The sequence below is a fragment of the Chlorocebus sabaeus genome, chromosome 15, assembly GCF_047675955.1.
Source record: "Chlorocebus sabaeus isolate Y175 chromosome 15, mChlSab1.0.hap1, whole genome shotgun sequence".
Taxonomy (NCBI): Eukaryota; Metazoa; Chordata; class Mammalia; order Primates; family Cercopithecidae; genus Chlorocebus; species Chlorocebus sabaeus.
The window spans coordinates 6,556,378-6,579,694 of record NC_132918.1 but is presented as its reverse complement, the minus strand read 5'-3'; the positions used below and the strand labels follow the sequence as shown (position 1 = coordinate 6,579,694).

At 40.9% G+C, this 23,317-nt stretch overlaps 1 protein-coding gene across 6 annotated transcripts in view; it reads right to left on the bottom strand.

The window, feature by feature from the left end:
• Positions 1-597: 597 nt before the first annotated feature.
• The window catches only part of MCCC1 (methylcrotonyl-CoA carboxylase subunit 1), an 83,719-nt gene continuing 60,999 nt past the window's right edge, over positions 598-23,317 (bottom strand). For 5 of the 6 annotated variants that reach the window (XM_007971955.3, XM_007971949.3, XM_007971953.3 and 2 more), the window contains 7 exons: positions 23,001-23,217; positions 19,892-19,978; positions 11,602-11,651; positions 8,259-8,396; positions 5,981-6,088; positions 3,218-3,289; positions 598-1,942 (listed from right to left, as the gene is read on the bottom strand). In XM_007971955.3, the coding sequence (XP_007970146.3) occupies positions 1,814-1,942; positions 3,218-3,289; positions 5,981-6,088; positions 8,259-8,396; positions 11,602-11,651; positions 19,892-19,978; positions 23,001-23,217 (801 nt within the window). In that variant the 3' untranslated portion in view covers positions 598-1,813. The remainder of the gene's footprint in view (positions 1,943-3,217; positions 3,290-5,980; positions 6,089-8,258; positions 8,397-11,601; positions 11,652-19,891; positions 19,979-23,000; positions 23,218-23,317) is intronic. The other variant, XM_007971950.3, reaches the window with a different exon arrangement.

Sequence of the window (23,317 nt, the reverse complement as noted above, 5' to 3'; positions counted from 1 at the left end):
GGACTACAGGCACGCACCATCATGCCCAGCTAATCTTTGTATTTTCAGTAGAGACGGGTTTCACCATGTTGGCCAGGATGGTCTCGATCTCTTGACCTCGTGATCTGCCCACCTTGGCCTCCCAAAGTGCTGGGATTACAAACATGAGTCACTGTGCCCGGCTGCTTTTCTGTCTCTTAAACAGAGAAAATTTTGTTTGGAAAGGGGAAAAGGCTCCCTTGCTAAAACTGTAACTTCTGACATTGTCATGGTCTGTTTTGCATTGCTAAAACAGAATATCACAGACTGGATAATTTATGAAGAAATTTATTTCTTACAGTTATGAAGTCTGGGAAGTTCAAGATCAAGGGGCCAGTGTCTGCTGAGGGACTTTTTCCTGTGTCATAACATGGTGTAGGGCATCACATGGCAAGAGGGCAAGAGCAAGCCAGCTCAGGTCTCTCTTTCTCTTTTAAAGCCACCAGTCTCATCATGGGGGCCCCACCCTGATGACCATATCCAATCCTAATTACTTCTCGAAGGTCCTACCTCTAATCAACACATGAACTTGGGGATTAAGTTTTTAACACGTGAAATAAAGGGCACACATTCTCATCATAGCAGACATGATTATGTTTTACTTTCCCAATTATAGGCATCTTAAAGTATGGAGACCATCTTTTATATTTCTCTGTATTTTCCACAACATTTAGCATAGTCTTATGTATTCAACAAGAACTCAATTCAACAAATATTTAACACTTCAGTGAATATATAAAAATGCAAAGGGCTGCACATCTGTTAGTAAAAGTAACACGGAATCCAGACAAAAGTAAACTGAATGGTTTTTCTTCATAATGAAAAAAGTATTTCTAAAAAAAAAGTATTCAGCAGGCTCAGGCTTTTAATTCTTATCTTCTTCGGTAAAATTATGCTTTTCAAATTTACCAAACATTTATATTAATATATTTTAGCATGTAATAGATATAAAATACATACATTTTTATAAGCTTAGAAAGTACAATAAAGGCAGAGGCAATCTAGATAGAAACTTTCTAATCACAAACACTAGAAACAATATCCATGTCTTTCCTTATTTATGTTTATGTATTTGTTTTGAGATGGAGTCTCACTTTGTCACCCAGGTTGAAGTGCAGTGGTGCGGTCTTGACTTACCTCAACCTCTGCCTCCCAGGTTCAAGCGATTCTCCCGCCTCAGCCTCCCAAATAGCTGGGGCTACAGGTGTACACCACCACACCTGGCTTATTTTTTGTAGAGAACGGGGTTTCACTATATTGGCCAGGCTGGTCTTGAACTCCTGAACTCAAGTGATCCGCCCGCCTCAGCCTCCTAAAGTGCTGGGATTACAGATGTAAGCCACTGTGGCCAGCTAATATCCATGTCTTTTAAACTACCTAGTAAGTTACTTTTTGGCCAGACAAAACCTTAGTTGTTAAACTCCAGGGCATCTCTGAAACATGTTACTGCCCATTTTCTTCATAACAGCAACTGGAAAGTAATTCATTTAATTAAATGTCCTTTTCTCTTCCTCCCTTCCTAAAAGAGACTACAGTGTATAAAATTTGAGGCAGAAATAAACATTGGTTTCCAATAAAAAAGAATAATTCAACTTTATTAGTATGAAATATTTTCAGATAATTTATTATATTTGTGACCCAAATGCATGATTCTCAAATATGAAAGGCATTCAGCACAAGCATACAATCATTTAGTTAAACTGCTTTTTATGAGACCCCGAGAAAAGCAGGAGGCACTTTCTCTTTTTGGTGGAGAGAGAAGACACTACTTAATTGGCCATTTCCTTGCTGGAGTTTATTCTGATTCCCTTTTGTCTGACTCTTCCTCCTCAAACTCCACTAAAGGAGTGTGTCTGTTGGCCTGAGCACCTTCTCTGTAGAACACTTTCTTTATTGTGCCATCCTTTGGAGCCTTTATGGTATGCTGCAGAGACACAAGACAGGACAAAAGACAGCTGCAATACTAATGAGGACAGTATACACCAAGTCAAGAAAGGGAGACCAAAAATGAAAACTGTAGCCAACTTTGATGTTTTGTTGTCTCTCAGTGCTTTCCAACGCTTTGTTGTTGTTGTTTTTATTTTTAACATCACAGCACACAGGGAGAATGGTAACAAGTTGAGAGGAATGAACACTAGGACACAGCAGTGACCATTCAACGATATGACTGGGAAGCTCTGGTGTAGCTCTCAGTTCTCAACTTGAGCTTCATGTTAGAATTGCACCTAGGAAGCTTTCAACAGTTGTTTTTGTTTTTTGTTGTTGTTGTTTGTTTTTTTAAATTGAGACAGAGTCTTGCTCTGTCACCCAGGCTGGAGTGCAGTGGCAAGATCTCAGCTCACTGCAACCTCTGCCTCCCAGGATCAAGCAATTCTCCTGCCTCAGCCTCCCGAGTAGCTGGGATTACAGGCATGCACCACCATGCCCGGCTAATTTTTGTATTTTTAATAGAGATGGGGTCTCACCATGTTGGCCAAGCTGGTTGTGAACTCCTGACCTCAAATGATCCACCTGCCTCGGAATACCAAAGTGCTGGGATTACAGGCATGAGCCACTGTGCCCGGCCTTTCAAAAGTATTGATCCTTGGGCTTTATCCTGGAGATCGCAATTCAATGGGTCTGGGGAAGCAGTTTTTAAAATCTCCCCAGGTGATTGTACACACGCTCCTTGACTTATGATGGGGTCAGGTCCAGATGAACTCAATGTAAGTCGAGGAGTACCTTCAACGTGTATGGTTTTACACTATTGTCAAGCTGAAAAATCCTTAATTGAACCACTGTAAGTTAAGGACTGCAACATTCAGCCTAAGAATCACTGACCTACCATTTGAACCGGCTAAAAACCTAAACAGCTAATTTAATTTGATTCAGGTTTTCACTTTGAAACTGATGCCTGGCATCCTTGATTCGGCCTTAGAAAACACCAACAGTTAACATTCAGTTGGGTTACTACCTGATTCCAAGCTATTGATCATTTCATTAATTTCAGAATCAGAAATGACAGGTACAATTTCACAAAATTAAAATAAAAATCTTTTGACAAGAAAGATAGTTTGGTTTTGTTTCCTACAATTAATGCTTTGTCAATTCATTGCTCTTCATATTTAAGGTGGTATTAAGTTACAAAATAAGCCACAGGAACAATTAGGTCTGATTGCTCCTGAAGTCCTCTTAGCAACTGAACTCATAATTTCCTTACCTCCATCTTCATGGCGATCATAACCATAAGGGAATCTCCCGCTTTCACTTTGTCTCCAGCTTTGACAAACACCTTGAGATTCAGTGTGACAGGTTAATATTTGAAAACACAGAGGTCCTAGATATGTTAATCTGCTTCATTACAGTAACCATTTTACTGTCTATATGTACTCACAACATGTTGTAAACCACGAATATACACAATAATACATCAATTAAAAGAAAAAAAAAAACACAGAGGTCCTTTGTGGTCCATAGAGTTGCTATATAAACTTACAGGCAGAAGTAGAGTCTATGTGGTTGTGCCATCTGCCAAATGTACTGGTCGAATCAGAGGCCTACAGCCCAAATGTACTGGTCAAATCAAAGGCCTACAGCCCAAATGTACTGGTCAAATCAAAGGCCTACAGCCCAAATGTACTGGTCAAATCAAAGGCCTACAGCCCAAATGTACTGGTCAAATCAAAGGCCTACAGCCCAAATGTACTGGTCAAATCAGAGGCCTACAGCCCAAATGTACTGGTCAAATCAGAGGCCTGCAGGTCAAATGTACTGGTCAAATCAGAGGCCTACAGCCCAAATGTACTGGTCAAATCAAAGGCCTACAGCCCAAATGTACTGGTCAAATCAAAGGCCTACAGCCCAAATGTACTGGTCAAATCAAAGGCCTACAGCCCAAATGTACTGGTCAAATCAGAGGCCTACAGCCCAAATGTACTGGTCAAATCAGAGGCCTGCAGGTCAAATGTACTGGTCAAATCAGAGGCCTACAGCCCAAATGTACTGGTCAAATCAGAGGCCTACAGCCCAAATGTACTGGTCAAATCAAAGGCCTACAGCCCAAATGTACTGGTCAAATCAGAGGCCTACAGCCCAAATGTACTGGTCAAATCAGAGGCCTGCAGGTCAAATGTACTGGTCAAATCAGAGGCCTACAGCCCAAATGTACTGGTCAAATCAGAGGCCTACAGCCCAAATGTACTGGTCAAATCAAAGGCCTACAGCCCAAATGTACTGGTCAAATCAGAGGCCTGCAGGTCAAATGTACTGGTCAAATCAGAGGCCTACAGCCCAAATGTACTGGTCAAATCAGAGGCCTACAGCCCAAATGTACTGGTCAAATCAGAGGCCTGCAGGTCAAACGTACTGGTCAAATCAGAGGCCTACAGGTCAACGTGGCATTGCTGGCACTGTCGTTGACGGGTAGCACTGCTTAGTCCCCTGTCCCCACTCCCAAAACCACTTAGTTTTGCTTGAATCACATGAATATACTCCATATATTTTGATATCCTTTCATTTTTTTCAAGAATGTAGAAACAAGACACATTGCCTACTGTAGGGAAGGACTAATATACTTAAATATCTTCACCAGACAGGGAAGAGGGATGAGGGTCTTGACTGGTTTTCTTGTTTTGGGGTTGTCTAGGGCCAAGTATAGTAAGTGTGTCTGAAGTCTTCAGAGCCCTGTGTAGTAAACGTGAAAACAACCTTCATGCAACAGAATTAAACTTATTAGCGACCCCAGAAAGCGATTTCTGTTTTCCTTTGTATACATATGAGTGGACTCATAGATCTTGTATGGTCTCACTTTCATTGTGGTTAACATGGCTACTAAGTGGGAGACTAACAGAGTTGTACAGAGATGCCTACACTATGAGAGGCCATGGGAATGAAATCCAATGAGCTAACGGCAGATCCAGGTCTCCTAGCTCATACCCACTTGGGGTAAATATGTCCAAAGGAGAATGGTGGCTGAAATCACCCACGCTATTTAAGTAGTTATTTTCTTCTTCTTCTTTTTTTTGTTTCAAGCATATACAGTTGAGTTTTTATGACTTAAATGGATTTGAGGAGACTCTACTGTATTCAAGTATATAAAAGGAGACAACGGATACTGATCTATCACCAGTTGATGTTATATCAATACGTGCTACGGTCTAAATGTCTATATCCCCCCAGAATTCATTTGTTGAAATCCTGACCTCCAGGATGATGGTATTTGGAGGTGGGGCCTTTAGCAGGTGATTAGGTCATGAGGGATCTGACCTCATGAATGACATTAGTGCCCTTATGAAAGAGGCCTGAAGAGAAGTCCCTTGTCCTTTCCACCACGTGAGGACACAGAGAAAAAATGGCTGTATATGAAATCGGTAAGTAGAATCTCACCAGACACCTAATCTGCTGGTGCTTTGATGGATTTCCCAGCCTCTAGCATCGTGAGAAATAAACTTCTATTGTTTAAAAGTCACCCAGTCTATGGTATTCTGTTCTAGCAGCCCGAACTGACTCAGACAGTATGGATTGCAACTGTGAATTATACACTGCATTCAACACGAAACCGTATCGTTCTTCACCGATACCAGCCTTTTACATTAACACAGATGCAACTATGTACACTAAAGAAAATGTCACTATTTCATGAAAAATTTGTTGCTATTAAATTTAACATTCAAAACCAGCTTTTTTGAATAATGCTTAATGAATGCTCAGTTTTAATCATAAAAAGACAATTTAGATTATTTGTACTTTGATGCAAATGCCTGCCTTCAAAAACAGCAGTCTTTTTCATAAATGAGGTAAATGGGTATTTTCAGAGAGGACTGTGATAAAACATTTGAATCTGTAATAGATCCTCTTGTTTTTGTGAAGTGGATGCTTGCCAATGGGTAAGGTTTAGAAAGAGAAAAGGCCATAAATGACAAAGTTCAACAAAGCCATGTATTAAAACTTACTGAACATCACTCTACAGATGCTATGTCATTACCTTTTCAATGGTTCCAGTCATAGGAGCTAGGGGGCCTCCCTGAGTTCCTTCTGAGCTCACAGAAGACAAGTATTTGGGGACTGGAATGTCAATCTCAATACTTCCTTCCTAGAAACAGAAAACAAACTGAAAATGGAATCAAGATCCTATCACTATATTTTTACTAACATACCTGAGGTAATTGTTTCCCACTATTTGTTAAATATTAGTCATCATGGCTGGGCGCAGTGGCTCACGCTTGTAATCCCAGCACTTTGGGAAGCCAAGGCAGGCAGATGGCTTGCGTCCAGGAGTTCGAGACGAGCCTGGGCAACATAGCAAAACCTCATCTCTACAAAAAATACAAAAATCAGCCCAGTGTGGTGGTACGCGCCTATAGTCCCAGCTATTCGGGAGCTGAGGCAGGAGCATCACTTGAACCTGGGAGGTAGAGGCTGTAGTGAGCTGAGACTACGCCACTGCACTCCAACCTGGGTGACAGAGACTCTGACTCACACACACACACGCAAATTAGTCACCATTAATACCAGGGTTCTAATCTAGCTTTATGACCTTGAGCAAATTATTAAACCCCTCTCCGCCTTGGTTTCCAACTGTAAAGAGGTAACGGTATACATGCCTTACAGTATATTAAAAGATTTAGGCCAGGCGCCGTGGCTCACGCCTGTAATCCCAGCACTTTAGGAGGCCGAGGCGGGTGGATCATGAGGTCAGGAGATCGAGACTATCCTGGCTAACACGGTGAAACCCCGTCTCTACTAAAAAATACAAACAATTAGCCGGGCGACGTGGCAGGCGCCCGCAGTCCCAACTACTCGGGAGGCCGAGGCAGGAGAATGCAGTGAACCCGGGGGGTGGAGCTTGCAGTGAGCCGAGATTGCGCCACTGCACTCCAGCCTGGGTGACAGAGCGAGACTCCATCTCAAAAAATAAAATAAAAATAAAGCATTAACTGTAGACAACAAGTAGCCACTGTCTGGAAGCCATTTTCAGTAGCACCCCCACTCTCAGATGCTCAGTATGCTAGAAATTGGTTTTAACACACATATATTACGTCATTAATCATCACAACAACTCTATGAGGAAGGTACTATTATTATTTTTTAGAGGCAGGGTCTTGCTCTGCCACCCAGGCTGGAATACAGTGGCACAATCATAGCTCACTGCAACCTTGAACTCCTAAGCCTATTAATAATCCTGCATTAGCCTCCTGGGTAGCTAGGATTACAGGCACACACCACCATGCCTGGCTAATGTTTAAAATTTTTTGTAGAGATGGGGTCTCACTATGTTACCCAGACTGGTCTCAAACTCCTGATCTCAAGCAATCTGCTTGCTGTGGCCTCCCAAAGTGTTGGGACTACAGGCACAAGCCACTGCACCTATTATTATTACTGTTATTGCTGCTATTATGACTGTTTATAGATAGGAGAACTAAAGCCCAGAGAGTTTAACAGCCAAGGTCACACGGCTGTTAAGTGGCAAGGCCAGGATTTGAACCAAAACATCTTCACATTTTAGAACTTGTGATCTTCACCATTCCATTATACTGCCTCTATCATCATATTACTATAGCACAATTGGCTATGGAAAGGAATGCCTGGCAAAGTGAGATCATCCTCAACTCCATATATAGTAGTTTACTTACTAGACTACCAAAGGAATCTCATCACGAAGCACTGTGAAGCCACAGCATATTTGATAATGCATTATCCTCCTCTGCCCAAGCAGAAGGTTACAGACTCACTGGCCAGCAGGCTCCTAACCAAAACCATGCAAAGCCTGCCTCGGCTCTGACTGTCAAGAGACCACCACTAATGCCATCCACCTTCCTACTGTCCACCTTCCCCACAAGGAACATCTGGTCCACAGACTCCTCTCTCAGTGGTCACCTCCTCCAAAGTCACCAGGATTCCAGTTGTCAGGGTGATGGTGGGTGGGGAAAAGTGTTCAGACATCAAAGCCCTGAGACAATAACACCCACTGAGCAGGGAGATACTCTCTGACAAAGAAAATGTAAGGATTTGTTTCAGAATTCAGGAAGAAAATGGATATGTGTCTATCAATGAGCATCTGTGTGAATGAGAGAAGTGAATGGGAAACTAGAGAGGGCAGGAATTCGGCAAAGAAACACAGAATGGCGAGGGGCACTGAGGGAAAAGGGTCACAGCAATGGTCGAAGGAAGCTGGATCTTTCTAATCTCTTTCAGTGAAATGTCTCGGGCCAAACAGTTTTTTCCCATGCCCCAGGAGTGATATTATAAAGAAGACACATTACCTTGGAAAATAGGTAAATAGTGTTTTCCAGGATAATCAGCTTAGCTTTACTAGCAACTCCATTAACAGAACATTTCAGGTAAGTGCAGTCTTCCTCGCTGTAAAGATCGCCAAGGACCTGGAAAGTTTTATCTTCAATCTGAAAAAAATGAAAATAAGATCTTTAAAATAAATGAACAACCCTACAGAATTAATAAGATCAGAATCAATTCTTCACTATTGGTAGTTTTAAAACATAAAATACGTCTTAAACATATATATATATATTTTAAAAAGTCATGGAACTTTTCCCCTATTCCTAACCAAGATACTTCATATAGAAATGACAGAAAGATAATTAAAAGGGGAAAAAAAGTTATATAACTTATCCATAATGCTACAGATTAAGGTTCATGTAAATATATAAAGATAGCACTAAAAATATGAAACAAAAATACAAATCAAGTTATGCAAAATTATTAAAATTCATTTGTATATATTACGTTTGTAATACAAAATTATTTCTGAGTATTTGAAGTCAAATTTAGTTTTCCTGTGCCAAAGTCAGTCACCAAAAAAAAGCCAGAACCACATAATTAGATGATATTCTTTTATCAACACGTAGGCCCAATTCATGGGTTTCAGTTATGATTTAAGAACATAAATTAGCTGGAGATTGGCCATAATTTTCTCACTTTAAGAGACCATACGCCAAAGAACAAAGTTCACAATGTTTCAAGGAAGCTGATAAAAGGACATGGAACCTTTCTGTTTTAAAATTTCCCTTAGGTAAAAACTCCATTTAAATCTTCTCTCTATAGTCTTCATTTCAATTCCCACAATGCTAGTGTAGAAGTTAAATGGCTATTCTTTTCAAATATATTACGTAGACTAAGGTGAAATAGGTCATACTGCAATATTTATACATTGGTTCTCATCTATCCTAAGTTAAATATGACATTTTACTATGCTTTGTAACCTACTAAAACAGCCATTTGAATGTTTGTGGAATTCTTAGGACAAAGGTTAGATTGGAAACTGTTTTGTTTAAAGATTCATGAAAACACATTTTAAAATTGTGAATGTAGTTCCATGAGCAGATTAGAACAAATTGGCAATCTACTTTACCAGCTACCATGGGACAAGAAATTATCTCAAACCAGAGGCATTAATATGAATTATAGCCCTTATACCCAAGCAGGCAGACTTTCCATGGTTTTTCTGAATCTCAGAGAAAGAAAATCAATGTGTCTCCAAGTGTTGGGAGGTCTAATACATATCACTGACAAATCTATTCTGCAGGATTTGACATCTCTTAGCTCATATTAAAAATGAGTTATTCTATTTCCTGAAGTTGTACCTTACTATAGGAATTTGATTGAATTCCCACTTTTTTAAAACCATTTAAGCATTCCATTTTGCCAATGTAACGGTCTTCTTCTAATTGAGGATTACCATGAACTTTACACTAGAGGTTCTCAAAATATGACCTGTGTGTTCCTTGGGGTCCCTAATACCCTTTTAGGGCATCCACAAAGTCATAACAAGACTAAGAAGGCCAGGCGTGATGGCTCATGCCCATAATCCCAGCACTTTGGGAGGCGGAGGTGGGTGGATCACCTGAGAGGTTGGGAGTTCGAGACCAGCCTGACCAATATGGTGAAGCCCTGTCTCTACTGAAAACACAAAACTAGCCAGGCATGGTGGCGCATGCCTGTTATCCCAGTTACTTGGGAGGCTGAGGCAGGAGAATCACTTGAACCCGGGAGGCAGGGGTGGTGGTGAGCTGAGATCATGCCATTGCACTCCAGCCTGGGCAACAAGAGCATAACTCCATCTCCAAAAAAAAAAAAAAAAAAAGATTAAGGTATTGTTTTTTATAACCTCATTCTCTCATAAGTACACAACGGAATTTTCGAGAGGCTACTGAACGTGTGATAATGTTATCACTGTGATGGCTAATGGAATGTGTACTTGTGATTAGGTTTTAAATTTTTTTCAATTTATCCTACAACTCAACAACAACGATAAAACAACCAGATTAAGAAACTGGCAGAGGACTCGAATACAGATTTTTCTAACAAGATATACAAATGGTCAATAAGTACGTGAAAAGATGCTCAACATCATTAGTCATTATGGAAATGCAAGTCAGAGTCATGGTGAGATACTACTACCTCACTCATTAGTATTGCTATTATAAAACAAAAAAATAAAACCCCAGAAAATAGTAAGTAGTGGCAAGGATGTGAAGAGACTGGAGCCACTGTGTACTGTTGATGGGACTGCAAACTGCTGCAGCTGCGATGGAAAACACTATGGCGGTTTCTCAAAGAATCAGAATCACCATATGATCTAGCAATTCCACTACTGGATATATACCCAAAAGGACAAAAAACAGAGTCTTAAAGAAGTATTTGTACACCCCTGTTCATAGCAGCATTATTCACAATAGCCAAAAGCTAGAAACAATCTGACTGTTCATTAATGGCTGAATGGATAATGAACATGTGGTATATACATACAACAGAGTATTTTTCAGCCTTAAACAAAACAAAACAAAACAAAACAAAAAAACAGGAAATTCTCACATATGCTACACCATGGAAGAACCTTGAAGATACTGTACCAAGTGAAATAAGCCAGTTACAAAAGGACAAATACCACGTGATTCTGCTTTTATCAGGTACCCAGAGTAGTCAAATTCAGAGAGACAGAGGGTAGAACCGTGGCTCTCAGGGGATGGGGGAAGAAGGAAGGGAGCGTTACTGTTTAATCAGTGAGTACAGAATTTAATTTCACAAGAAGAAAGCCGTTCTGGAGATGGACGGTTGTGATGGCTACATAACAACTTGAATGCACTGAACGCAAAGAGTCAAAATGGTACATTCTACATTCTGTGTATTTCACCACAATTAAAAAATAATAATAAACTAGTTCTTCTCAGTTAAATTGTCTAAATGGTAAATATCAAGAGATAGAATGAACACAAACAAAAGTGCTCTGGTGGGTATTTTAAAGAGTGTACGGGGCTCCTGAGACAAAAAATTTGAGAGAACTGCTGCTTTTGATGTAAATACATGCACATACTTTAGGGGCTTGTGAATGTCTGATTCAAGCTTTTACTTTTTGCCAAGTTTTTATTCTTAAAGGAATAACAGCCCAACTGAGTAAACAATCAGTTAGAAACTGTATGGGGGTAATTTCCCCACATTGGGTCTGAAATAAAAGCATAAGATATTCTCGTAACTACAGTCATAATAGTCAAAGGCTTAAAAGAAACCAGAGAGTGAAAAAATACCCTATTCAGTATAAAAGAGGTCAGATTCAGCTCCGCACTGTACAACAAAACCAGTAAGGCTTACCTGCATGCTGTAAGACCCATCATGGTTATACGTTACAGCTATGGCTACATCTTTACGGAAAAAGGGGAAAAAAGAAGAAAAATGAGAAAACATTCATTTATTTAATAACTGAGATATAACAAATCTTACTCTCAACCTGAAGACAACCAGCTCTTCAAAGGAAAGTCAACATCTTTGAACTTCTTGGAAATATTTTGTTAGAAAAGCATCTGTCAAATCAGTACCAATAAAGATGAATTTCAAACTTTTCTTTTTTAAAATGGAATTTCAGGGGTTTTATTTTCATTTTTATTTATTTTTTAAGACAGAGTCTCACTCTGGCTGGAATGCAGTGGTGCAATCACGGCTCACTGCAGCCTTAATCTCCTGGGGTCAGGTGATCCCCTCACCTCAGCCTCCCAAGTAGCCGGGACTACAGGCGTGCCACTACGCCTGGCTAATTTTTTGATTTTTTTAGAGATGAGGTTTCACCATGTTGCCCAGGCTGGTCTTGAACTCCTGGACTCAAGTGATCCATCTGCCTGGGCCTCCCAAAGTGCTGGAATTACAGGCATGAGTCACCACATCCAGCCTTGAGTTTTAGATATTTTAAGGCTGTCAAATATTTTACATATTTTTCCCTCAACAAAAAGGCTGCAGTATTATAATTTTAAAAATGCAGGCCAGGTGCGGTGGCTCACGCCTGTAATCCCAGCACTTTGGGAGGCCGAGGCGGGGGGATCACGAGATCAGGTGTTTAAGACCAGCCTGACCAACATGGTGAAACCCCGTCTCTACTAAAAATACAAAAATGAGCCAGGCATGGTGGCATGCACCTGTAATCCCAGCTACTCAGGAGGCTGAGGCAGGAGAATAGCTTGAACCCACAAGGCGGAGGTTGCAGTAATCCAAGATCGCACCACTGCACTCCAGCCTGGGCGACAGAGCGAGACTCCATCTCAAGAAAAAACAAACAAACAAAAAAAAGCAATGAATTGGTAAAGAGAAGTTTTTGGTTGAGAATGGCATCTGCCACCTGATCACCTCTGTCATCTTGACTCACTAAATCTCTGAGCCTTGATTTTTCTGAGTCATTAAATGGGTATAAAATGTAATGATTATTAAATAAACGTGAAAATGCTTTATAAATGGTAAGACTATACACACCTAATAAATTCTTCATGTTACAGGCTCATCTCACTCTACTGCACTCTGCAGACACTATGCTTTTTACATACTGAGTTTGTGGCAACACCATGTCAAGTGTATTTTCCCATCAGCATGTGTTCACCTTGTGTCTCTAGGTCACATTCTTGTAATTCTTACAATATTTAAAACTTTTAAATTATTATATCTGTTATGGTGATCTGTGATCTCTGATATTACTACTATATAATAGTTTTACGGTGCCTCAATCTGTGCCCATGTAAGATAAAGAACTTCCTCAATCAACATTGTGTGTGTTCTTACCGCTCCACGGACCAGCCATTCCCCTGTCTCTCTCCCTCTCTATGGGTCTCCCTATTCCCCGAGACACTACAATATTGAAATTAGACTAATTAATAACCCTACAATGGCCTATAAGTGGTCAAATGAAGAGTTACATGTCTCTGACTTTAAATCAAAAGCTAGAAGTGATTAAGCTTAGCGAGGAAAGAATGTCAAAAGCTGAGATAAGCCAAAAGTTAGGCTTCTGATGCCAAACCACCAAGTTGTGAATGCAAAGAAAAGTTCTTGAAGGAAGTTAAAAGTGCTACTCCAGTGAACACATGAATGATAAAAAGGTGAAATAGCTGGGCTGGGAGCAGTGACTCATGCCTGTAATCCCAGTGCTTTGGGAGGCCAAAGCAGGACTGCTTGAGCCTGGGAGTTTGAGACCACCCTAGGAAACATAGCAAGACCCCATCTCTAAAATAATAATAATGATAATAATAAATAGTGTGAAACAGCCTTGTTGCTGATACGGAGAAAGTTTTAGTGGTCTGGATAGAAGATCAAACCAGCCACAACATTCCCTTAAGCCAAAGTCAATCCAGAGCAAGGCCCTAACTCTCTTCAATTCAATTAAGGCCAAGAGAAGTGAGGAAGCTGCAGAAAAAATACTTGAAGCTAGCAGAGGCTGGTTCATGAGGTTCAAGATAAAGCAGAAAGTGCTGATGGAGGAGCTGCAGCAAGTTATCCAGGAGATCTAGCTAAGATAATTGATAAAAGTGGCTACAAAAAACAACACTTTTAATGGAGACAAAACAGTCTTCTATTGGAAGAAGATGTCATCTAGGACTTTCATAGCTGGAGAGGAGAAGTCAATACCTGGTTTCAAAGCTTCAAAGGACAGGCTGACTCTCTTGCTAGGGGTTAATGCAGCCAGTGACTTTAAGTTGAATTAAATGCTCATTTACCATTCTGAAAATCGTAGGGCCTTAAAGAATGATGCTAAATCAACCTATGCCCTATAAATGGAACAACAAAGCCTGGATGACAGCGCTTCTGTTTACATCATGGTTTACTGAATATTTTAAGCCCACTGTTGAGACCTACTCAATAGTGCTCAGATAAAAAAGATTCCTTTCAAAATATTATCACTCAGTGACAATGCACATAGTCACCACCCAACAGCTCTGATGGAGATATACAAGGAGATTAATGCTTTCGTGCCTGCTAACATAACATCATTTTTGCAGCCCATGAATCAAGGAGTAATTTCAACTTTCAAGTCTTGTTAAGAAATATATTTTGTAAGGCAATAGCTGCCATAGATTGTGAGTCTTCTGACGGATCTGGGCAAAGTAAATTGAAAACCTTCTAGATGCCATTAAGAACATTTGTGATTCATGGGAGGAGGTCGGATTATCAACATTAACAAGAGTTTGGAAGACGTTAATGACTCATGGATGACTTTTAGGGGTTTGAAACTTTAGCGGAGGAAGTAACTGCAGATGTGGTAGAAATAGCAAGGGACCTAGGATTAGAAGTGGCGCCTGAAGGTGTGACCGAATTGCTACATCTCAACAGTACTGCACGCTGCAGAGAAATCTTCATGAAAGGAAGTCACCTGAAGCAGCAAACCTCCTTGGTGTCTTATTTTACAAAATCTGCTACGGTCACCCCAAACTTCAGCAACCACCACTCTAAATCAATCACCATAATCAACACTAAGGCAAGACCCTTCACCAGCAACAAGATTACAACTCACTGGAGGCTTAGATAATCATTAGTATTTTTTTTAGCCATAAAGCATTTCTTAATTAAGGTATATATATATGTTTTTAGACATAATGTTATTGGCACACAATAAACTAAAGTATAATATAAACATAACTTTTATATGCATGAGGAAACCAAAAACTTTGACTCACTTTATTGCAGTGGTCTGGAACCAAACCTGCAATAACTCCAGAGTATGCCTAGATTACATGAGTATGGAACTGGTTGACTATCCGAGGAGATGAAAATCTAAAGTTTTGTGGAGTAGAGTATATAGATCAAAATCAATTTGTCTGCTTCTGATACTTCAGTACTCATTTTGATGCTGCCAGCTCACATCTGTTTCCAGCCCCGACGTTTCTTCTCCAGGTGACCTCTGATTATTATTATCATTACCAGCTGGATGCTCCACTGACAACTTAAGATGAACACGGTGGGGCCAACAAATCTTCTCCCTCTACCTTCTTCTCCTCCAGACCTGTGAGCTCCCTGACTGGCACCCCGATGCTCCTTGTCATCCAGGCTTAAAACCTGTCATCCTTGCCTCCTCCTCCTTTGTTTTCCACATGCAACATCCTTGCCTCATCCTCTTTGCTTTCCACATGCAACAGTTTCCACTGCTGGGTTCTGTGAAACATGGCCTCTAGTAGCAAAGTAAGAATAGCTTGCAAGTCTTGAATACTTAAAATAGTTGGTCATTCTCACTGAGGTCACTGGAAGTTGCTTCTGCTTTAGACTCATAAATGCTTCTGGCATCTTATTTTTTTTTCCTTTTTAAAAATTTTTATTTTATAAATAGGGACAGTTACTACAATGCTGCCAAATTCTTCCCTGTCCTATGCATCTCTTCATTCCATTCCTACTGCTCTACCCTGCCTCGGGCCCCACTGCTTCAGGCCTGGCTGAATCTGAGGAGGTCCTCTGGGGTCTTCCTGCTTCTCATCTCAACACTCAGAGCTGATGTCCTGACCCCATTCCAAATACTTCGCCTGATATTGGAGGCCCCAACCTCTCAGTCTTATTTCCTACCATTCTCCTCCATGGACGGCCTGATGCTCCACCCAAATGGGAAAGTGGGACAATTAACATTCCCTAGGCCGTGCACGGTGGCTCACACCTGTAATCCCAGTACTTTGGGAGGGCGAGGTGGGAGGATCGCCTGAGGTCAGGAATTGGAGACCAGCCTGGCCAACATGGTGAAACCCCATCTCTACTAAAAACACAAATATTAGCTGGGCGTGGTGGCACTCACCTGTAGTCTCAGCTACTTGGGAGACTGAGGCAGGAGAATCGCTTGAACGCGGGAGGCAGAGATTGCAGTAAGCTGAGATCACACCACTGCACTCCTGCCTGGGCGACAGAGCGGGCCTCTGTCTCAGAAAAAAAAACCCAAAAAACCACACACACACAAAAACATTCCCCATGTATGCCCCCAGCTTTCCCTGCACTGTGGCTCTATGCTTACACTTCTCTTTCACTACGCTGCTGGTGCCCTGCCACAGCACAGAAACCCCACTGCCCATTCACATCAGGCTCACTGTCCTTGGGAAAAGTCAGCCTGGGCAGAGTAAATTCTCCCTCCTCTGAACATTTAGCCTTCTGCATACAAAATATCCACTATGATTCTCCTCTCATCCTGGTTTATAAAGAGTGATTTTCCTCTCTATCAGTTGTTTCAGAAAAATTATCAAAATTAAAATGTTCACAAAAGTCAAATACTAAAGTACAAGAACTCCAGGGCCCGCACTCTTGACCACTATGCTCTCCATCTTCTCAACATACACACTTCCAAATGGCAAATTCCTTAACAGAAAAAAAGCAGGGACAAAGACATTTCCTTCTCTTCTCCACATCACTTGGCATATCTATTTTATCAAAAACTTTGTACTGAATGTATGAATGAATAAAACTTCTCCACCCTATTATCATGTTGACAGGCTTTAACTCTTCTTATCAGAAAGTGCCTCCAATTACACCGCAGCCATTTTCTTTGAATTTATAAAATATGACATGTATTTAACTGGCACGAACGCCAACAGATTACAGTAAAGACACTACCAAAAAAACTCCTACCCTAGATATCTCTTGTCACCTACAAGAGAACCTTAAACATCCTCTTATACATTTAATAAGGTATGCAAGTGTGGCACTTGCAGTATTCGGTCAGCACATGGATCCTGGAGTGTGGGTTCAAATCCCGACTCCACCAATTACTTTTGGTGTAACTTTTTGGAAAATTACTCATCTCCCTGAGCCTTGACGTTGGCTTAGAGAGATTAGTAATTTATGAGTTCACACTAATAATAACACCAATCTCATTGGCCAGTTCTGAAAATGCAAATGAAATAATCTTTGGAAAGTGTTTAATACAGTAACTGACATATACCAAATACTCAATAAATTTTAGACATTATTATCATTGAGGTTGGGCAGGGTTCTGTGACACATGGCCTCTAGTAGCAAAGTAAGAAGAGCTTGCAAGCCTTGAATACTTAAAATAGTTGGTCATTCTCACTGAGTTCACTAGAAGTTGCTTCTGCTTTTGACTCATAAATGCTTCTGGTATCTTTTTTTTGTTGTTGTTGTTGTTTTTTGAGATGGAGTCCTGCTCTTCTGGTATCTTTTTTTTCTCCCTTTTTAAAAATTTTTATTTTATAAATAGGGGCAGGATCTCACTATGTCACCTAGGCTGATCTCGAACTCCTGCCCTCAAGCAATCCTCCCACCTTGGCCTCCCAAAGTGCTGAGATTACAGGTGTGAGCCACTGTGGCCAGCCTGGTCTCTTAAGCTTCCTATTTCATGCATTCTATTTAATTGTGGTCATGGCTTATTAGTATTTTTTTTGAGACTTAGCAATATAACATTTTCTGAAAGCTGTTACATATAGACTTGGATTATTTTCATAGAATATTGCCAAAAGGATATAGTGAACAGTAATCATGTTGGCTTTTCAATTATGTACTCATTTTTTAATGAAAACATTTTTTAATTCCAAAAAACACAGCATACTTCCAATCAGTGCTTGCTGCTTTAGTGAAGAGCCATGCCAAATAACACAGTTGGCTTATATGAATTACAATCACACATGTAATTCTTCTGTTTAATTTAGGTTGAAGAAGCCAGTGAAACTTTACCACTTTTGATACTTGTATTTAGCATATAGGAGTCTAGAGTAAGATACTTCCAGATTTGGGGGGCTGTATTTCTTAGGATGAAATGAGCATAAATGGATGGGTTAACCATTTGCAGAATGCTACTATATAAAGGATGTTTGCAAATTTTCATTACAAAGGCTTGACAATATGCCCAAGGCACTTAAGGTAATGACCATCTAGGCTCAGAATTGAAAAATAACTGAAGAGCTGTAACCCAATAAACTTGTGTGAACAAAATATTTGTTACTGGCCGGGCACGGTGGCTCATGCCTGTAATCTCAGCACTTTGGGAGGCTGAGGTGGGCGGATCACGAGGTCAAGAGATAGAGACCATCCTGGCTAACACAGTGAAACCCCGTATCTACTAAAAATACAAAAAATGAGCCGGGTGTGGTGGTGGGCGCCTGTAGTCCCAGCTACTCTGGAGGCTGAGGCAGGAGAATGGTGTGAACCCGGGAGGCGGAGCTTGCAGTGAGCCGACACTGTGCCACTGCACTCCAGCCTGGGCAACAGAGACTCTGTGTCAAAAAACAAAACAAAAAAATTGTTACTGAGTTAGTGTCTTCATAGAGGTGAAGTGAAAAAGATTTTCTTCTGTCCAAGGAAGAGGATTCTGTCATCAGCTGACAAAAGTATTCTGCCCTACCTGGGAGGCATATTTTTATAACAGAACTGTCACAGTTCAATGACATCTCACATTCAAGGTTAGCCAGGACTCTGAGCTCTGACTCCACCCATTGGGCTTCCCATACAAACTGTCTTACAGCAGAAGGGATACAGTGACCAGCTATCATAGAATTCTGGTCCTGCTGCTACACTGCTCCAGCCAGAAGTTTATAAACTGCCTTCTGGCTTAAGCATCAGCCTCTTTCGACTTCAGTTAAAGAAAGTCAGTCCCTAAGTTGAGTCAACTCAAATTAGTTGACAATCAAAAATCAATTTTCTATTGGAAAACTGGTGGAAATAGCCTAAGAGTCAATGTCACAAAGAGTGGGTGTGAATCCTAGCTCGGCCACTCACTAGCCTTGGCTAAATTACTTCACTTCTGTGCCTTATCATCCATGCTTTCATCATCCATACGTGGGTATAACAGTGACTCCCCCTCATTTATGTTGTGAAGATAAAAACTTACATGAGATAAGGCACTTAATAAATTATAGCTCTGCAGTGACCCACTTCCACTTGAACCTCTGAAACACTGCCTGGGCAGTGGGTAATCGTCCCTCTCTGACATAGTTTTGAAAACTGTTTTTCTTTTTTCTTTTTTTTTTGTGATGGAGTCTCGCTCTGTCGCCCAGGCTGGAGTGCAGTGGTGCGATCTCAGCTCATTGCAAGCTCCGCCTCCCTGGTTCACGCCATTCTCCTGCCTCAGCCTCCTGAGTAGCTGGGACTACAGGCACCCGCCACTACGCCCCGCTAATTTTTTGTATTTTTAGTAGAGACAGGGTTTCACCATGTTAGCCAGGATGGTCTCAATCTCTTGACCTCGTGATCTGCCTGCCTCAGCCTCCCAAAGTGCTGGGACCACAGGCGTGAGCTACCGCACCCAGCTGAAAACTGTTTTTCTTATTTAAAAGTAATACACTCTCACTGCAGAAGAATTGCAAAGCAAGAAAAAAAGTACAAAGAATTAGGGAAAAAGAGCTGGGTTTTTTTTGCGTATTTCTAACATTCTGGCATATTTCATTTCAGCTGTTTTGCTACGTTTATTTTATGACATATTTTTAGAATATTTACAAAATATTTAAAAAGTGCAAAGAAGAAAAGCAAATACCATCAACTCTACTACCCAGAGCCAATCAATTCTATTATTTTGGCATATTTCCTTCCAATGTTTAGCCTAGGCATTTAAAAAATGTAACTGATCATGACCGGGCTGGAATCCTCTTTTTCAGACTAATGTGATACATTTGTATGACTCACATTTCTCTTTTAATGAAACACTACTTACTGTTTTTACCATCTTTAAGAGTCATGTTTCTGGTATAAGAGATATTCAGTCTTCTTCCACTGCTAGACGAAAATGGAGAGAATTGATCTAGAAAAAATTTAAAATTCAGTAACAAATTTATGAGCATCAAGCCTATGAAATTTACACCTTACAAAAGAAAACATAAAACGCAAGTCCTGGTCAGGCACGGTGGCTCACACCTGTAATTCCAGCACTTTGGGAGGCCAAGGCAGGGAGATCACAAGGTCAGGAGACCGAGACTATCCTGGTTAACACAGTGAAACCCTGTCTCTACTAAAAATACAAAAAAATTAGCCGGGCATGGTGGTGGGCGCCTATAGTCCCAACTCCCTGGGAGGTTGAGGCAAGAGAATGGCGTGAACCTGGGAGGCGGAGCTTGCAGTGAGCCAAGATTGTGCCACCACACTGGGTGACAGGGCGAGACTCCATCTCAAAAAAAAAAAGAAAAGAAAAGAAAAGAAAAAAAACCATGCAAGTCCTAAACTGGCAGCTCAGATGTGCTGTTTTTGTTCTTGTTGTTTTAAGTTTAAAGGGATACTTTTGTTTACATCTTATGAAATTTCATATGAAAAATTCTAGCTTCTACTGAAGAATCTGACTATTTGCAACCTAAACTCTAATCCTACAGTGGCATAAACGTACCATGGTCACCCTCTTTTGATGGGGCAAATTCATTCCAGGTCACTAAAGTCTCTACTGCTCACTATTTTTCTTTCACCTGGCCTCTTTTACTCTTTTATGTTGTTGGCTCAGCCCTTATAGCCTTTTTTTTTTTTCTTTTTGAGACGAGTCTCATTCTGTTGCCCAGGCTGGAGAGCAGTGGCATGATCTCGGCTCACTGCAACCTCCACCTCTTGGGTTCAAGTGATTCTCCTGCCTCAGCCTCCTGAGTAGCTGGGATTACAGGTGCATGCCACCATAGCCGGTTAATTTTGTATTTTTAGTGGAGACGGGGTTTCACCATGTTGGCCAGGCTGACTTAAGGTCAAACTCCTGACCTTAAGTGATCCACCTGCCCTGGGCCTCCCAAAGTGTTGGGATTACAGGCGTAAGCCACCGTGCCTAGCCCCTTATGGGCATTTGGGTGTATATCCTCTATTGGACAATATCCAGGTGCTTCAGCATAGCTAAGCTGATGCAATTTATTCTGAACCTCATATCTGTACCAATTATAAACTTTTAAAAGGAAGGTCACAGTAAGAGAACACTCCATTCTAAAAATGTTAAGTTCAGGCTCAGGAATACCACATGGGACATATTTAGATACATTTTCATTCAATGTAAAAGGATAAAATGAGGATAGAGCACAAATCTTCTAAAGATGTAGTTTTCAGCACTTAGAACATGTTACATTTTAAGCTTTCAAAATAGCTATCTTGAATGAATCTAAATGATATAGACATTAAAGATTCTAATGATAGGATCGTATAATAATATAGGTTCAGTATCACTTATCCAAAATGCTTGGGACCAGAAGTGTTTTGAATTTCAGATTTTTTTTTTTGATTATTTGCATTATATTTAACTGGCTTAGCATCCCTGATCCAAATATCTGGAATCTGAAATGTTCCAATGAGCATTTCCTTTGAGCATCATGTTAGCGCTGAAAACGCTTCCGATTCTGGAGCATTTTGGATTTGGGGATTTGGGATGCTCAAACTGTATAGGGTAATACGATAATTACCAATAAAAGAGAAAAATAGATTAGATTTTTTAAAATTCTGTTTGCTCTGAAGGTCAGAGCTAGCCTGAAATGCAAAAAGTATGTGAGAGCTGAGATTCTGTATCAATTTAAAGGGCAGAATTTTTTTTTTTTTAATACTTTAAGTTCTAGGGTACATGTGCACAACGTGCAGGTTTGTTACATATGTATACATGTGCCATGTTGGTGTGCTGCATCCATTAACTCGTCATTTACATTAGGCATTTCTCCTAATGCTATCCCTTCCCCCTCCCCTTCCCCCAACCCCACAACAGGCCCTGGTGTGTGATGTTCCCCACCCTGTGTCCAAGTGTTCTCACTGTTCAATTCCCACCTATGAGTGAGAACATGCGGTGTTTGGTTTAAGGGCAGAACTTTCTAATGGAGAACTGACTGAAAGTATCAACTACCCGATGAAGTAATGAACTTTGTTTCCCAAGGTGTTAGGAAGAAGTTGGGCAACAGCTTAGTGGGTGTGCTGGGGTAGGGATGCAATGCATGTGTGTGGTGGCCAGGATGAACCCCTGTTATGGCCCTTCCTATGCTTGGATACTATGACGCTATGAAGTCTCTAGGTAGACATCCAATCACAGGATGGAAAAAGAGGAAGAAGTAATTCGACAATAAGTCATGGGTAACCCAAGGGAATCTAAGTCTCTGGTGTTCTGTCTTGAGACTCTGGGACAAAGGGAGTTCCTGCAGGTACAAAGGACATAACAAAGTAGGGCCATGAGGAGTGGTGAACAAAAGAAGTGGTAAGAAATTAGCATAGGATGTGGGGAAAACAAGTGCTTGACTCAAAAGAGATCCATTTCTTTCTTTTTTTTTTTTTTTGAGATGGAGTCTCGCCCTGTTGCCCAGGCTGGCGTGATCTCGGTTCACTGCAACCTCCGCCTCCTGGGTTCAAGCGATTCTCTTGCCTCAGTCTCCCAAGTAGCTGGGACTACAGGCGTGTGCCACCACGCCCGGCTTATTTTTTGTATTTTTAGTAGAGATGGGGTTTCACTGTGTTAGCCACGACGGTCTTGATCTCCTGACATCATGATCCACCCGCCCTGGCCTCCGAAAGTGCTGGGATTACAGACGTAAGCCACCGTGCTCACGTCTGTAAAATAAGAGATCCATTTCTACAATGTTAGGTGATTAGTTACACTCCAGTTAACGGGTTAAATAGTGTTTATGGGTGCATCCATGGTAAGTGAAGAGCTTTCCTTCATACTAAAAAACATGTCTGCAAACTTCATACTACAAAAGAAAGAATGCAAAGAATGATGTCAGTCACTGAGAGGAGAAAAGAGAGGCAAGGGTGCCATACAGAAAGAAAAGTATGTTCAATGATGATTTGTAAAACTTGACAAGCAGAGGAAAGAGAACAGCCTTCCGTACCATGTGCCTGAAGAGTGAAAGCGTCGGTCATGGCTTTCTCCTTGAGGATGAGACCCAGGGCTGCCTGGCATAAAGACTCTTTGGCTGCAGCCTTCCGACTAAGCAACAATTCTTTGTGGTGTTGAGGGATGAAATCAGTGTGCACGTTCCCAGCTTCAAACTCTGGGTGGCCAGACAGATTGAGTAAGAAGTCAATGTTGGTGTGCAGTCCAACAATCTAGGAAGAGAATAAAGCCCCAGTTCCTCCTGAGTGGGAAAAACAATATGTTCAGAAAACCATCTGCTCTTTTTATCTAAGCATTTTCTACTGTGAACAA